A 17405-nucleotide genomic window follows, 5' to 3' on the forward strand; every position below is an offset into this window, starting at 1 on the left:
ACATGATAACTATTCATAAAGGGTGTTTTTTTTTTACTTTTCATATAATACACAATGAGGCAGTTCATATTTGTCTCAGTGAATCATAAATTTTTGACAGACTAAAATATTCTGTTCTCTTGCATGTTTTATGAATCAATTCACGTCTAAATGCAGCACTTTTTTTCTGCGATGAGGCATTTGTTTTTATACTAAAATATCTGAATTACTTTGAATAAAGCTGGAAATTATGTCTCTTAAAATAATTAAACAATTAAGGCACTAATTTTTTTGTAAGATATTTACATTTTTTAAGGACATTCGGTAGACTGATTCCCCAAAACTTTTGTATTCAAAATTAATTATGACAATGCATATTTATATTGAAACAAACTATGATAAAGGGAATTATATTATATAACAAAGGGCAAGGTCACCAGAGTTCAACTATGTTAAATTTGACTGCCATGATACAGTGTATATGAGATAAAATTATATTTCCATGCATACTTTATAGTAAACAACCCACATACTGAACGTTGATGTCATGTGAAATATAATATAACTATTTTTAACTTTTCTTTTCTGCAGGGTGAGAGTTGAGTTTTACATCAATGAAAGATCTTTCAAGGAACGATTACAGCTTTATTTTATTAAAAACCAGAGATCAAGTAAGACTATTACTTTCCAAACATGTGCAAATAGACCATTTTCCGTACACTGCGAGAATCACGCGTTATGCGTGAAATCGAACGTAAAAACAGGACAAACAAAGGTCATAGCGTCGTAGTCGCGTCAAACATCGCGTGGGATTCGACAAACGCGAAAGTATTTTGGGGACATTTCCATGCTTAATAATGTGCTGTATACATTTGATGATAGGCAATTTCGATTAAGTAAGGGTATTCAGAAGCAATATTCCTCTGTCGAAGATCGGCCGGTCAATGTAAGCTGCGAAATAAAGAAATTCTAGTTCAAAATCAAATCGTTCGATTTTTGCGGCAGACGTTCGACGCGCGTCTTTCATGCATCTCGCGAGATCTCGCAATTGTTCGGAAAATCACCTATTGTGAAAGTGCTATATACAATCAACATGAAGCATTTAATCGAGTATAAACAATTTATTTATAAGTCACAAGAGATTCATACTATAGGTCACATGGGAGCCATACTGAATGCAATTTAATTACCAAGGATATTTTGAGGAGGAAGTAACCTGACAGGACACATGGTTGACATGATGCACTATCTGAATCTAATTAAACTTGACCTCTTCCTGACATGCTGACGAATTTGAATAAATATTGAAAAAACACATCTTGTTCCAACATTATCAAATTATTACGAATTTTTTTGAATAACGAACTTGTCAATCTAAGTTGTTTTTCTCTTTCAGGTTTGCGTATTAGAATTTTTAACTTTTTTCTTATGGCTGTATCATGCACACTTTACTGTGTACGAGTTATATTAGATGATCATACCAATGCAACTTGGTAAGTATTAGGAAACAACATGAATATTTTTATGTGTACCTTCTTGTGTGATGTGATATATACTGTTTTCACCACCAGACTTCCTTGCCCAAATTTTTCTGTACTTTTTTTCTTATATTCTTCAATATTTCTGGAAATGAACCCCAATTTTGGAGCCAACAGACAAAATTTGAATCAATTTTTAGTTTTTACTGAAAAAATTTTGCTATTTTTGTCCTAATATTCTGAAGGAAAATTCTGAAGGACTGTATACTGTAGAATACTTTATTTTAGCTGGAATTAATTTTCGCCGAAAAGACATTTTGAGTGTTTTGTATGGAATTTATTTATACTGATTTTTGACAAGTTGAATGTAAAATATACGAAAAAAGGTATATTCACAGGATTTTATTTTCACTGAATCATTCCTTCAGCGAAAATAGCGAAAATTAATTCCAAGCGAACATAAAGTATTTTACAGTATCTAAGTTGGACAGAGTAATCTGCTATTATAGGACTCAAATATGTAGCATGGACAAATACCATATCCTACTTTAAAATCTAACAAAATTGATTTTTCTGAGACATCTGCCAACAGCTGCGTCTTACTAATGATGCTTCGTGTTGCTTTTCAGTCATGGATGCACTCCAGACAATGAGACTGACACAGATGAGCCAAACTGGTAAGCAAGAATTATAATAAAGTTAGAGAATTTTACATTTCATTGTAATATTGAACCTAGAGGATATATCTCATGAGTGACCCTACAATTCTCGGGGGTGGACATCCGGGCATTTTCATCACCTGGAAACCAATCATGGTGAAAACAAAAAAACAGAAAACTCCCAGAAAACTGTACTTTGGGATAGTTGTTGCAACCCTCCAAAACTGTGTAACTAGATTATTCTTACATGTGCAAAATATATAAATTTGGTTGCTCAGAATTACCTCAAATTTGGGTTTGTGCGGTTTCCTCGAATTTAGCTGTTTTCATCAGCTCTTCGACCGGCGTGCTACAGCAGCTTACACAAAGCCCATAGAAATACATAGGACAGCGGTGCATGTCTTAGCAATGTAGAACGTTCTGGGACGTAGCTTCGCCCGTGAATATCTGATTTATTCAATGAGTGTAGTAATTTTCAATTCTTTAGTAGAGTAGAGATGACTGATTTGGAAAGAAATATTTGAGATAGTAAATATCTTCCTTCCTTGCCATCATTATGAAGCTAGTATACCCATGTATGTATCTTGAAATTTGCCATGCTGTTTTATTTTCTTCTAAATCTGTTCCACCTATTAGTATATAGTATACAGAACTGGTGTAGCAATACATGTACATTATTTGAAAAGATATTTTATATCATATGAGAGAAAAGACAAGACTTTGAAAATGTAAAATTTTTCATTACAGGATAGCTATACTATGGGTGAATCGTCCTGTGTGGTTGTGGGCATTGCAAGTTACCATAGCGATTATTATGTTGTTACAAACTGTACTAATGCTGTATTTGCAGTACAAGGTAGGAATGATCTCATACACTATCAAATCAAATACAAGAAATATTATTTGTACCATTCAAGTATATCTGTTTTAACCTTTGACTCTAAAATAAAAATCAACATCTTTAGAAATTATGGAAAAATTAAAGACATTTATTGTGCGTTCTTTGTTGTTTCATCATAGCATTTAAGTGCAATTGTTCATCAGTCTATCCCACAATGCAAGTGTTTGTGAGTCTATCCCACAATGCAAGTGTGCATTAGTCTATCCCACAATGCAAGTGTTCACCAGTTTATCCCACAATGCAAGTGTTCACCAGTTTATCCCACAATGCAAGTGTGCATTAGTCTATCCCACAATGCAAGTGTTCACCAGTTTATCCCATAATTCAAGTGTGCATCAGTCTATCCCACAATGCAAGTGTTCACCAGTTTAACCCATAATTCAAGTGTGCATCAGTCTATCCCACAATTCAACATAATGCACATAGTCTAGTATAAGTAGAAGAAGGGATATAATGCTTTTATATGTTATTAAAATGAACTAAATGAACATTTTTTCTTTTTTTAGGGTAATATATGTCAGCAGTTGATGAGTATAACCCGTTTTTTGGAATTTTTAAACACAATACCTTTTATTATCACTGTAAGTATCCCCAATCATGGTATTACTTAATAACTAAATATTATTGAAACTAAAAACTACATGTAGTTTGGAGATTCTTTAATTTTAATTATTTTTTACTTTTTTATTATTTATTTCCCATTGTTGTTTTTTTTAAGTTTTGGTAACCACAAAAGCCTACTTTGTGATCAGAACAAAGTTGAAACGTGCAAAAACAGTAAACAAATATCTAAAATAATTTAATAAAGGAAAAATAAAATAAAAAAAATTTTCCCAACAAAAGATCTTATTTTTATCAGATTAACTTGTACTTTTCAATTTGAACATTTTTATATAATGTTTTCTGTAAATTCTCAATGTTAAAAATGTGGAAATGAATGATTTTAGAACACAACTATTTTGGGTGAGTTGATTGTTGATGTGAGTGAAATAAGAAGGATAATTATTTTCATGATTTTTAATCATTACTATGCCTGTAATATGGAAAGTGACGAGTCTCATGAAGTGTAATAATTATTCATTATTATTTGTAATTTGAATGTTTTCAGTAATTTTCATTCAATTGACTTACAATTGGTTTGTTATGATCATTACTGAGTTGGCGATGTGTTTGTTTCCTAATTTTTGATGTGATGCAATTGAGTTTATGAATGAGCAGTAAATTGTTATGTATAACTTTAATAAGTTTTCATTTTAAAATATTTAAATATTTTTCACAGCTGTTTTGGCCACCTTTGCGGAACCTTTTCATACCTGTATTTCTGAATTGTTGGTTGGCACATGCTATCCTGAAAAATATGCTGGTAAGTCATTTATCAGCAATTGAACTCTTCGTTTGTTGCTGAATACTAGTTTATTAGAAATGGTCTCGCATTGTCACAGATGCTCAGAAAGTGCAACATTTTTTTGGAGAAGGAGGTTTTAGTTGAATTTCTCACTTTTTTTCTCATATTTTGAAGGCACCACACACACAACAGAACATTTTGCATGAACATTTTAGTGGGATATACATTGGTTGAAACAGACTAGTTTATCTGGAATTGATTATACATGATAGACATTTCTACCTAGTGTACCTGTTTTTATATGTGAAATAGTGTTTTCTCATTTAAATAGTTTTCTCATTTAAATATTTCTTTCATATGGGAGTTCCTTATTGTTTCATTTTTCAGTGTAGAGTAAATGGTGTTGAATAGAAAGATTACTGCAGGATGGTGTATAATGAATACTAAAATCAATAACCATTTCTATTTTAATAATCAGAAATTTGTTTTGTCTAATGTTGATTGAATCACACATAGGTCATGGACATAGTTACTGGAAATGTAAGTTTGAATTACACAAAGGTCAACTCAATGACAAGTGCTGAATTACACAAAGATCAACTCAATGACAAGTGTTGAATTATACAAAGGTCAACTCAATGACAAGTGTTGAATTACACAAAGGTCAACTCAATGACAAGTGTTGAATTACACAAAGGTCAACTCAATGACAAGTGTTGAATTGCACAAAGGTCAACTCAATGACAAGTGCTGAATTACACATAGGTCAACTCAATGACAAGTGTTAAATTACACAAAGGTCAACTCAATTACAAGTGTTGAATTACACAAAGGTCAACTCAATGACAAGTATTAAATTACACAAAGGTCATCTCAATGATAAGTGATGAATTACACAAAGGTCAACTTAATGACAAGTATTAAATTACACAAAGGTCAACTCAGTGACAAGTGTTAAATTACACAAAGGTCAACTCAATGACAAGTTTTGAATTGCACAAAGGTCAACTCAATGACAAGTGCTGAATTACACAAAGGTCAACTCAGTGACAAGTGTTAAATTACACAAAGGTCAACTCAATGACAAGTGTTGAATTACACAAAGGTCAACTCAATGACAAGTGTTGAATTACACAAAGGTCAACTCAATGACAAGTGTTGAATTGCACAAAGGTCAACTCAATGACAAGTGCTGAATTACACATAGGTCAACTCAATGACAAGTGTTAAATTACACAAAGGTCAACTCAATTACAAGTGTTGAATTACACAAAGGTCAACTCAATAACAAGTATTAAATTACACAAAGGTCATCTCAATGATAAGTGATGAATTACACAAAGGTCAACTCAATGACAAGTATTAAATTACACAAAGGTCAACTCAGTGACAAGTGTTAAATTACACAAAGGTCAACTCAATGACAAGTTTTGAATTGCACAAAGGTCAACTCAATGACAAGTGTTGAATTTCACAAAGGTCAACTCAATGACAGGTGTTAAATTACACAAAGGTCAACTCAATTACAAGTTGAATTACACAAAGGTCAACTCAATGACAAGTGTTGAATTACACAAAGGTCAACTCAATGACAAGTGTTGAATTGCACAAAGGTCAACTCAATGACAAGTGCTGAATTACACATAGGTCAACTCAATGACAAGTGTTGAATTACACAAAGGTCAACTCAATGACAAGTAAATTACACAAAGGTCATCTCAATGATAAGTGATGAATTACACAAAGGTCAACTCAATGACAAGTATTAAATTACACAAAGGTCAACTCAGTGACAAGTGTTAAATTACACAAAGGTCAACTCAATGACAAGTTTTGAATTGCACAAAGGTCAACTCAATGACAAGTGCTGAATTACACATAGGTCAACTCAATGACAAGTGTTAAATTACACAAAGGTCAACTCAATGACAAGTGTTGAATTACACAAAGGTCAACTCAATGACAGGTGTTAAATTACACAAAGGTCAACTCAATTACAAGTTGAATTACACAAAGGTCAACTCAATAACAAGTTGAATTACACAAAGGTAAAATCAATGACAAGTGTTGAATTACACAAATGTCAACTCAATGACAAGTGTTAAATTACACAAAGGTCATCTCATGGACTAGTTTAAGTTTGAGTTCAGGGAGTTCTGTAACATATCTTTTATGCCATTACCACTACTATGTGTCTACACATCTTAGAATTGAGCCTCACTCTCTTGCTTATAACTAACTCTGAATTAATTTTCAACGTGCAATCAAAAACTTTGCACTCCCAGACTTTCTGAGCACCTTTTGTTCACATTTTCAAAAGATTTTTTTCTTAATATATACACACATATTCAATACTATTAAAATATTTGTTTACTCTGACTTTCTATAATCTATGCCTGACTAACAATCTGCTAAAAATTGTTACAGAATGACTTGAACCGAGCACTTCAGAAGATACAAACAGCCTTTTCACAACAAGTAATTATTTTGTGTTCCATGCTACTGTGTTTAATGTTCACAAGGTGAGATTGTCACATTGTTGTCATGGATACCAACAAAACAAGAGAACACACATGTCAAGAGGGTCGCTACTTGTACTGAAATATTGATTCACCCTGGTGATATATTTGACAGAACTGATTGGATGATCAGGTATTAAACAAAATAACTAATTAACTAAAATTTGTTAGGTGTTTTACCTCTTATTAATTTTTGATCACCTAATAAGGGGGTAACTCGTTAAAATTAGATTACCGGTTATCATGTTGACAGAAACATCATATTAATGAAATCAAACAATATGTCTTGATGATATTGACTGAGTAATGCAGAATGTGATTAGAGCTTAGTTTTAATTTTCACTCAAGGATAGAGGTGTGTCGATGGTCACATTTTATTAATCACGTATACAATACATGCAATAGTTGTTTTACATGCCATTCTATTGGAGATGCTCTTCTAACATTATCAAATTTTCAAATTAATTTCGGTATTATTTTCAAAATTATATTTTATTTCAATTAATATTGTTTTATGATACTTGTTTTAAGTTTTGGCATTTGCAAACAACCCTTGTATAAACAAAATAAAATATATGAATAAATAATAAAATATAGTTGACTAAAATTAATATTTGAAATAAAAAATACAATCGTAGAATAGAATACATAAGCTTCTTATCAAATTGAGTATTGCCAAATTTATTTGATTATTAGACTTGACTTGTAATCTAGTGAAGTCATCAAATTATTCATACTTGATTACCCAATACATGTGTTTTCTCTGAGTATGTTGGTATTTATCATATACATTCATATAATTATGTTTTGTCTTTGTTTTCATAGAATGATCTAAATCGTGCATGGCAGCAGTTGCAATCTGCCCTTGGCCAACTTCTTGTAATGCTCTGTTGTACTCTGATTTGCCTTGCTTTCACCAGGTGAGCAGGATTGGGATTGTAACCAATGAACTGTTATACTGTGACATTTCATTAAGAGTCATCATCAGATAGAAGACTACCTGTCAACTTCATGAATATTAATGTCCAAGTACCTCATGAATACTAATGTCCATATACCTCATGAATATTAATGTCCATATACCCAATGAACATTAATGACATGGGATTGAACAAGTTTTGTATAAAATATGAATTCAAATTTTGGTGAAGATGACATGTAATTTAGAGAGTGTTTTCCATTATATACAATGGGAAGTTCTTTCCCATAATGCATTGCGTATATGTGCAATAACATGCTCAGTAGTGCAAAAACTGAATTTGGCTGAAATCGCCTTAAGTACATGTATATTCTTGAGTACCATTTGCATATAGCCTGCCTGGCTGTACTAACTTATGCATAGATTCCTGTATCTTTGCATATTTTGTTTGATTACCAGTATTTTACATTTTTGAATGAATATGTTTTTATTTCCAGACATTGAATGTCACTGTCTCTCCTGAATTTTCTTATGTACAAATTGCAAGTGCTGACATTTCACCACAGAGACCATATTCATATTTCGAAGTACATGACAAGGCTGTTTGGCATTTTCTCTATTGAATGGCAACTCAATGCACTGTCCTGGTGTCAACCAGTCCCAGTTAAACACAAGCACCTTAATCAAGGTTCCTTCATAATGACTTTCGTTAGTGAATGAGTCTCAGCCAGTGGATTGAGAGTATGTGGCACACTCTTCGAAAGTTGGGAGTCGACCAGTTCAGGCCAATGTTGAATTTGAATATGCAACTTAAGTGACCAGTTTTATTTACAACTTATTTTTCGGCACTGCGAGCTCTCTGCTTAAATGATTCAAAGTTTTTTTTACATTATTACTATGAAATAAAATGTTTTTGTTGGGATGCAGATATTTTCAATCCATTTTCAATTTAAGATCTGTTACTTCTTGATCAGTACCTTGAATTTGATGTTTTCTATTTGGATACGACTAATTCATAACATTCAAGTCGTACTTTAAACAAGTTTCACCTTTATTTTATCATCGCATAACTATGATGACTTTTCCATTATAGTCATTTTGGCCTTCACTTAATGAATTTTGCAACAAAATTAGACAATATTTCAGGGGAAAAATACATATTTATCCTATCTGAGTTGCATTTTAGATTGTATCATCAAATTTGAGAGGACATATGTTTAAGGAGTCTCCATGGTAAGTATTGAGAATATTATAATGTAGTGTGTGCATTTATTCAGTGTTGTATTCTAATTACAATTCTATTTACTGTTATTAGCATATGTGGAGTGGAACATTTGGAGAGGGCATCACCAGACAAGATGAGTTTGTTTGAGGCTGTGTATTTCATTGTGGTCACTTTCTCTACCGTGGGTTACGGTGAGATACATGTACATGTGTGGCCATCACAACTATATGTATCTATTATGATTATAGCGGCATTGATCGTAGTTCCTATACAGGTCAGTTTATTCGTTATTTAGTCAACCATTGATTGTGTGTTGTTAGTAGAGAACAGGAAAGTTAAGAAACGCATTTTAGTTGGTTTTGAATTTTTGAAAGAAGATCAAATCAAAATCAAAATCAAAATCAAAATCAAAATCAAAATCAAAATCAAAATCAAATCAAATCAAATCAAGATGCAAATAAAAATTTGTTCTTGACCATATAATGAAAAACTGTGATGAACCAAAATAAAATTTAGATGAATTTAAATTTTTTAATATGTGTTTTTGTGAAATCAGCGATTAACAATGCGCCTAGAAGACATAGGAGTTAGTGTTTTGGGCAACATACTTGGCACATTGATTTATGCATAATTAAAACATTTTTTTCTTATACATCATAATATCTTCACTGGGTGACTTTGATTTGTTATATGGCTATCTGGTTAATGTATTGACAGGATTGAGTACATGTGTTACTGCATAGTGGATCATAGTTGTCTATCTGATTAATTAATTTAATTGTTTAATTCCTGGTGAATGATAACTTCATACACCTGTATTATTTGATATTGTCTACAATATATAACATACTTATAATCACTGCATAATGTCTTTTACACAGTTAGAGCAGTTAGCATTTTACTTGATGGAAAGACAGAAGCAGGGAGCATCTTATAGCAAGCACAGAGCCCAGACAGAGAAACACGTTGTAGTATGTTCTACTGTTATTCAGGCTGATCTCATCATGGACTTTCTCAATGAATTTTATGCTCACAATCATCTACAGGTATAATCATCACACTTGTCATCCAATTTTCATAGCGTACATTGGATTTTCAGATTTTGTACAAATATACAGCCAGTTTAACTCCATCCTTTATGCACACAGCCTCCGGTTGCATGTGATACTTACTTATTCTGTTATTGAACACACATTTTAGATAACACAAGAGACACCATACTCACATTATTACTTCTTATATGAATTTCTTTAAGATTATAGGAACATATTATAAAATATACTGTTATCAAACCCAAATAGTTTATAGTTTTGATGACTTTGTGTATATACATCACTTTTTTTCCTTTTTTTCTAGGATTATTTTGTTGTGTTACTATCACCTTGTGAGTTAGACAGTACTATGCGACTGTTGTTACAGATACCAATATGGGCACAGAGAGTTATATATGTACAGGGGTCAGCACTGCGGGATCAAGACTTACAGAGAGTTCGGTAGGTGGTCAGTTTCAAAGGTCATTATGGTTACATCAGTAGCAGTTATGGTTACATAAGTAGCCATTATTGGTTACATCACTAGCCAGTGTGGTTACATCACTAGCCATTATGGTTACATCAGTAGCCATCATGGTTACATCAGTAGCCAGTATGGTTACATCAGTAGCCATTATTGGTTACATCAGTAGCCAGTATGGTTACATCAGTAGCCATTATGGTTACATCAGTAGCCAGTATTGTTACATCAGTTACCAATATGGTTACATCAGTAGCCAGTATGTTTGTATCAGTAGCCAGTCTGGTTACAACAGTATCCAGTCTGATTACACCATCAGCCAGTATGGTTACATAAGTTACCAATATGGTTACATCAGTAGCCAGTATGTTTGTATCAGTAGCCAGTCTGGTTACATCAGTATCCAGTCTGATTACATCATCAGTCAGTATGGTTACATCATTAGGCAGCCTGATTACGTTAGTAGCCAGCCTGATTATGTTAGTATCCAATCTGATTACATCAGTTGCTAGTATGGTTCTATCAGTAGCCAGCCTGATTACATTAGTATCCAATCTGATTACATCAGTTGCTAGTATAGTTCTGTCAGTAGCCAGCCTGATTACGTTAGTATCCAGTCTGATTACATCAGTTTCTAGTATGGTTCCATCAGTAGCTAGTATAGTTCCATCAGTAGCCAGTCTGATTACATTAGTATCCAGTCTGATTACATCAGTTGCTAGTATGGTTCCATCAGTAGCTAGTATGGTTCCATCAGTAGCTAGTATAGTTCCATCAGTAGCCAGTCTGATTACGTTAGTATCCAGTCTGATTACATCAGTTGCTAGTATGGTTCTATCAGTAGTCTGTTGGGTAATATCATTGTTTGTTTACTCCAGGATGGATGATGCTGAAGCATGTTTCATCCTCTCACCAAGAAATGTCATGGACAGAATTGAAGCAGTAAGTTATTATTTTGTATAAAAAAATATTTCTAAAACTTAAAAAATGCATGTCTGTCAGTTTTCCCCCGCATGGAATAGTCAACATTATGAGTGCTACTTTTTTGTAAAAATAAAGGCAGTTCTAGTAATACATATGTAATGAAAAAACATGAGCATGAATTTATGTTCATTATTTTTACATACTTCAACATAAAATCATATTTATGTCAGTGGTTTTTAGAGTTCTCTTTATTTATTCATAGTAAGACATACCATATAAGTTTATTTTATAAAAAAAAAAAAAAAATTTTATGTTGCTAATATTTAATAAGAAATTATTTCCAAACTTATATAACTAGACCTAACTTAAAAAATTAGTAATTGATATAAAATGGAGTTATGAATTCTCATAATGTTTATTGTATTCCTATCATGATTATTTTTGGCTTCGTTCATTAAAGCCAAGTAAAGAGAAGCCTGCTAGCCTGGCATGAAAATACATGTAATCGTCAGTCATTGCATGCTTTCAAAACTCATCCACAGGGGGGAGATGATATTAATTGGAATGGCGTTGATTTTTCCAATTTTCCAGGCTGACATTGGTAAAATTAGGGATAACAGAAAAGGAAAAGGAAGCAGTAGGGAAGACATAAAACACCAATATTCCATTCGAGATTCAATAGTATGATCATCCAAACATTTATTTTATTTTTGGCTAGTGGGCTAAAGGCTGTACTATTTTATTTGGCTTTTTATTTTTTATTATATATGCATGTAACATTTTGTATTTCAGTTTTGTCCTATCCTGAATGTCTGTGGTCCCATCTTTTTATGTTATGCTAGTCACATGATCTTAAAACTGGATTGTGATTGGTGTTTGGAGTGGTATTCAAATTTATGCTGTATTTTGATTGGTTATTCAACTCAGTAATGTCAAACATCATGAATGTTAAAGATAAAATCAGAATCATATTTGCTCTGTTAGAAATGCAGGTGCATGCAGCTCTGCATGTATTCTTACTATCTCAATATGGCTGCCAGATTTTGACAATGCATGTGTTTCTAATACAGCAAATACAGTACATTGATTGGTCATTTCCGTCAATGATGTCATATGAATAATCAAAATATAACATATCCTGATTGGTTGATTCATAGGCGCTAGAAACATTTCCGTCAATGATGTCATATGAATAATCAAAATATAACATATCCTGATTGGTTGATTCATAGGCGCTAGAAACATTTCCGTCAATGATGTCATATGAATAATCAAAATATAACATATCCTGATTGGTTGATTCATAGGCGCTAGAAACATTTCCGTCAATGATGTCATATGAATAATCAAAATATAACATATCCTGATTGGTTGATTCATAGGCGCTAGAAACATTTCCGTCAATGATGTCATATGAATAATCAAAATATAACATATCCTGATTGGTTGATTCATAGGCGCTAGAAACATTTCCATCAATGATGTCATATGAATAATCAAAATATAACATATCCTGATTGGTTGATTCATAGGCGCTAGAAACATTTCCATCAATGATGTCATATGAATAATCAAAATATAACATATCCTGATTGGTTGATTCATAGGCGCTAGAAACAAATATATTAATTTTTAGCTCCGCTGTCGACTTTGTCGAGCGGAGCTTATCATATAAGTGATTGTCCGTCGTCATCCGTCGTCCGTGTCAATGTTTTACTTTTTCGACTTCTTGAAAACTACAAGCCTGAATGCTTTGATACTTGGTGTATATGTACCTTGGGTAGATCTCTCTCAGATTTTTTCATTTCATGATCATATCTTCAATTCTCTAATTTTGGTGAATATTTTTGTCATTTTTGGTAAAAAGTGATATTTTCGACTTCTTGTTAAAAACCGCAAGTCCAATTGCTTTGATATTACATATATAGGTACTACATTTGGACCTCTCTCAAATTTGTTCATTTTGTAATGATATCTTCAATTCTCTAATTTGGGTGAATATTTTTGTCATTTTTGGTAAAAAGTGAAATTTTCAACTTCTTGTTAAAAACCGCAAGTCCAATTGCTTTGATATTACATATATAGGTACTATATGTGGACCTCTCTCAGATTTGTTCATTTTGTAATGATATTTTTAATTCTCTAATTTTGGTGAATATTTTTGTCATTTTTGGTAAAAAGTGATATTTTCGACTTCTTGTTAAAAACTGCAAGTCTGATTGCTTTTATATTACATATATAGGTATTACATGTGGACCTTGTTAATTTCGTGGTGATATCTTCAATTACTTAATTTTGATGATTATTTTTGTCATTTTTGGTGAAAAGTGATATTTTTGAATTCTTGTTGAAAACAGCAAGGTCCGTTGCTTTGATACTATACATATTGTTCATTTTCTAATGATATCTTCAGTTCTTTAATTGAAATGTGCATTGCTAACAGCTATAGACTAGTAAATTATGAAAAACATAGATACTTACATTATATGAGTTCATCTTTTATTTTTATAATCATGATTATTAAACAACTTCTCTTGAACCACATGTTTCTAGTAATGAATGCTATATTTATTCAAATTTGGTAATCATCGCTATGGCGTCTTCATTTCTGTTTTTATAACTTAAACAATTCATTAAACTCTTTAGCACTTAAAATCTAATTCATGTTGGCTGTTGATTGTGTAGCTTCCAGATTCTAGGAGTTGATGGTTATATCAGAGCATGTGTAAATCTGTGGTGCTAACTAGGGGTGGCTTCAAAAATATGGAATAAATTTTAGCTCTTTATGAATTATTAAAATACTGATATTCTGAATTCTTAAGTGAGACTCTTGAACTCAACTTTTATTTATTTTACAATCTCACATTAGAGTCTCTCAATTAGTGAGAAAATCATGGAATATAACTAGAATTGGTTTTAGAAACCTGATTTGAATACAAAGACATTTTGGTCTAGCATCTCAGCTGATAAAACTGCTCTGTAGTGCAATGATGAAATTTGTTGATGTTTTGAGGAAAATCATAACAGTTATTAATCAGTGGCTGCTTACCACATCCGTTAACCTTTTCACTACCAGGTTCCTCTTTTCATCACAAATTTATAAAATTGTTCTGTTTATAGTCTGCACTTTTCTTCAGAAGATTGGGACAAAAATAGCCAAATTTTTATTGAGTGGAAACTAAAAATTTATTCAAATTTCATCTGTTGGCTACAAAATTAGGGTTCATTTCCAGAAATATTGAAGAATATAAGAAAAAATGTGCAGAACAATTTGGGTGAGAAAGTCTGGTGGTGTAGAGGTTAAACAAATTCCAAATACTAGAAGCAGAAATAATGTTGAAGGTTGTCACTTTAGTTCATTATTTTGACACTGATTACCGAGGGTAATACACACTGACTTGAACTCTGCTTTTGTAATACTGGAATTATGAAAATGCAATATTAAATTATAACTGTGTTATTCTTGTTGGGTATGATTAATATTGTTAAATACTGAATATTAATAAAAATATGTTAAAATAAACTGATTTTTGGTTCCACAGCTTTCAGGTTATGTGTTTATTCCCAGTACATCTGTGTAACTATATTATAATGCATGGAACATTAATGTTAAACATAGTTATGTTAAACATGAGTAGACTATGTTGTATGTGATAGAAATTGATGTGTAAACAGAAATAGGCTGCTTTGGAATTCCTGTGCAATAGACTACTTTTCATCAGGCATGACATCCTCCATATGGTTGTCATGGTTACAAATAACCTCCCAGATGAAGTTGTATAACCTAAACTGATTCCAAACTTGTCTAAATGCTTTAATGTATTGCTTAACATTTTGTGATAGTGACTAGTGAATTCCTGGCACTAGAGGGCACCACAGGACCAAAGCAGTATTATATTCTTCACTGTTTATGTTACTAGGGAAAGTATTACTTTGTGAAACTGACTGACTTGCTCTTGTTCTGCCTGCATTTTGATAACCATGTCAGCATCCAAGATCTTATTCTGTGTTTGCTTCATGCTTGACTAATACTCTGCTTGACTTTTTTACTACTTTTCTTTCAATATTTTCACTGTCTTCAACATTTGTTTGTGTATCATAAATAATTTGCTTTGTAATTGTTTTCTTGTTGCCAGGATCAACAAACTATTCTACGTACATGGGCAGTGAAAGATTTTGCACCAAATATTCCACTCTTTGTACAAATTCTAAAGCCAGAAAACAAGTTTCATGTCAAGTTTGCAGGTAGAGTTATGTACTCACACGAGTTAGTGTGAGTTTATTTATTGATTGTAAATGTCACAATTGTTATCAACATCTTGTGAGCACAAGAGCCGATTGTCAATTGCGTTTACAGTCATCAGATACAATAAAAAGTTGTAATTCCTGGCTTATACCACAATAATGTTGATATCAATTAAAAATTCAGTAAGCAATTACCTTGTATAGTTTGGTGAGCAGCTAAAATTAATTTACATAAATGCAGAATATCTATTGCAACATTTGCTTTTTAATAATTCAATACATATTATGTGACATTGAAAAAACATTCTAATGTATTTGCCGAGTACCTCTATAGGAATTCAATAACTCAGTTGTTCAGGGTTTTAGGCTGAGAAAAAAAATATCTCCCTTTCTCGTTTCTATGCGCCTCAGACGCTTTTTTTCCTTCTAAAGCATTCCAAAATGCACTTGTACTCGTACTTGTCTCAAATTTTCCCCCTCAGTATTCCAAAAAAAAAAAAAAAAATCACCCCGCCGCCTCATTTTAAAATTTCCATGAAACGAGAAACTTAGAATTTTTTTTTCCTGGCCTTATCTGTGTAACAGCCCATCATAACAAATAAAAGTTAGTTTTTTGTGTATATATTCTCTTATATGTTTAATATCATTTTCATCTCTGCTGTGTAGAAAATGAATGAATTTTTGGAGATTGTTTGATTTAATTTTTTTTCAGACCATGTTGTATGTGAAGATGAATTCAAGTATGCATTGCTGGCGAATAATTGTCTGACTCCTGGCACATCAACATTTGTTACATTGCTTATTCATACTCTGAGAGGACAGTAAGTTTTGTCATCTATATGGGTCAGATGTAAAATGCATTTTTTATTCATTCACAAACTTCAACTTTAGCGTTTTAACCTTTTCACCACCAGCTCTCATTTTATCACAAATTCACAAAATATAGTCTGCACTTTCCTTCAGAATATTGGGACAAAAATAACCGAATTTTTTGAGTAAAAACTGAAAATTGACTCAAATTATGTCTGTTGGCTCCTAAATTATAGTTCATTTCCAGAAATAATAAAGAATATAAGAAAAAAAAATACAGAAAAATTTGGGTGACAAAGCGATGATCTCACACTTGTTTGGAATACTCGGGGGGGGGGGGGGGGGGGAGTAAATATAATTGTCAACTGGTAATTTCTTTGAAGAGTTTGAAATACAGCTTATGACATCACTGCAAATATATCAAGATATCAGGGGTATTGTTAATAATATCAGTAGCTGAGTTGGTTTTGATGGTTTCTATCATTTATACATTGTATATTTATAAATATAGTACTGCAGTAGTTACTATAGTCCTATTGCAGTTGAGTTAAAGCATTTATACAAGACATGATTTCATTTGTTGAATGATCCTGTCAATTAACAAGCTGCTTCTTGATTGGCTTCACTGTTAGCTGGTGTAGCCAATCAGACACAATCTTTTAAATCACTTTGACTTGACTCTTGACTGATTATTAATATATGCTGTTTTGACTTTGCAGTGAAGGTAGTGATTCTGACTCTCTGTGGATGCGTTTATATGGCCGCTCCTCTGGTAATGAGGTCTACCATATAATTCTTGGTGACAGCAAGTTTTTTGGAGAATTTGAAAACAAAAGTTTCACTTATGCTTCATTCCATGCACATAAAAAGTAAGTCACAAAATGAAATT

The 17405-nt window shown here is 32.3% G+C and overlaps 1 protein-coding gene across 1 annotated transcript in view; it reads left to right on the forward strand.

The window, feature by feature from the left end:
• LOC102802676 (potassium channel subfamily T member 2-like) overlaps positions 1–17405 on the forward strand; it is a 117328-nt gene that overhangs the window by 74849 nt on the left and 25074 nt on the right. The window contains exons 2-15 of the mRNA XM_085492395.1: positions 571–650; positions 1376–1472; positions 2087–2134; positions 2864–2972; positions 3524–3598; positions 4297–4380; positions 6790–6884; positions 9116–9299; positions 9907–10071; positions 10382–10518; positions 11416–11479; positions 15598–15706; positions 16419–16527; positions 17236–17385. Of these exons, the coding sequence (XP_085348521.1) occupies positions 571–650; positions 1376–1472; positions 2087–2134; positions 2864–2972; positions 3524–3598; positions 4297–4380; positions 6790–6884; positions 9116–9299; positions 9907–10071; positions 10382–10518; positions 11416–11479; positions 15598–15706; positions 16419–16527; positions 17236–17385 (1506 nt within the window). The remainder of the gene's footprint in view (positions 1–570; positions 651–1375; positions 1473–2086; positions 2135–2863; positions 2973–3523; positions 3599–4296; positions 4381–6789; positions 6885–9115; positions 9300–9906; positions 10072–10381; positions 10519–11415; positions 11480–15597; positions 15707–16418; positions 16528–17235; positions 17386–17405) is intronic.

The sequence above is a fragment of the Saccoglossus kowalevskii genome, chromosome 17, assembly GCF_978046115.1.
Source record: "Saccoglossus kowalevskii chromosome 17, keSacKowa6.1, whole genome shotgun sequence".
NCBI lineage: Eukaryota > Metazoa > Hemichordata > Enteropneusta > Harrimaniidae > Saccoglossus > Saccoglossus kowalevskii.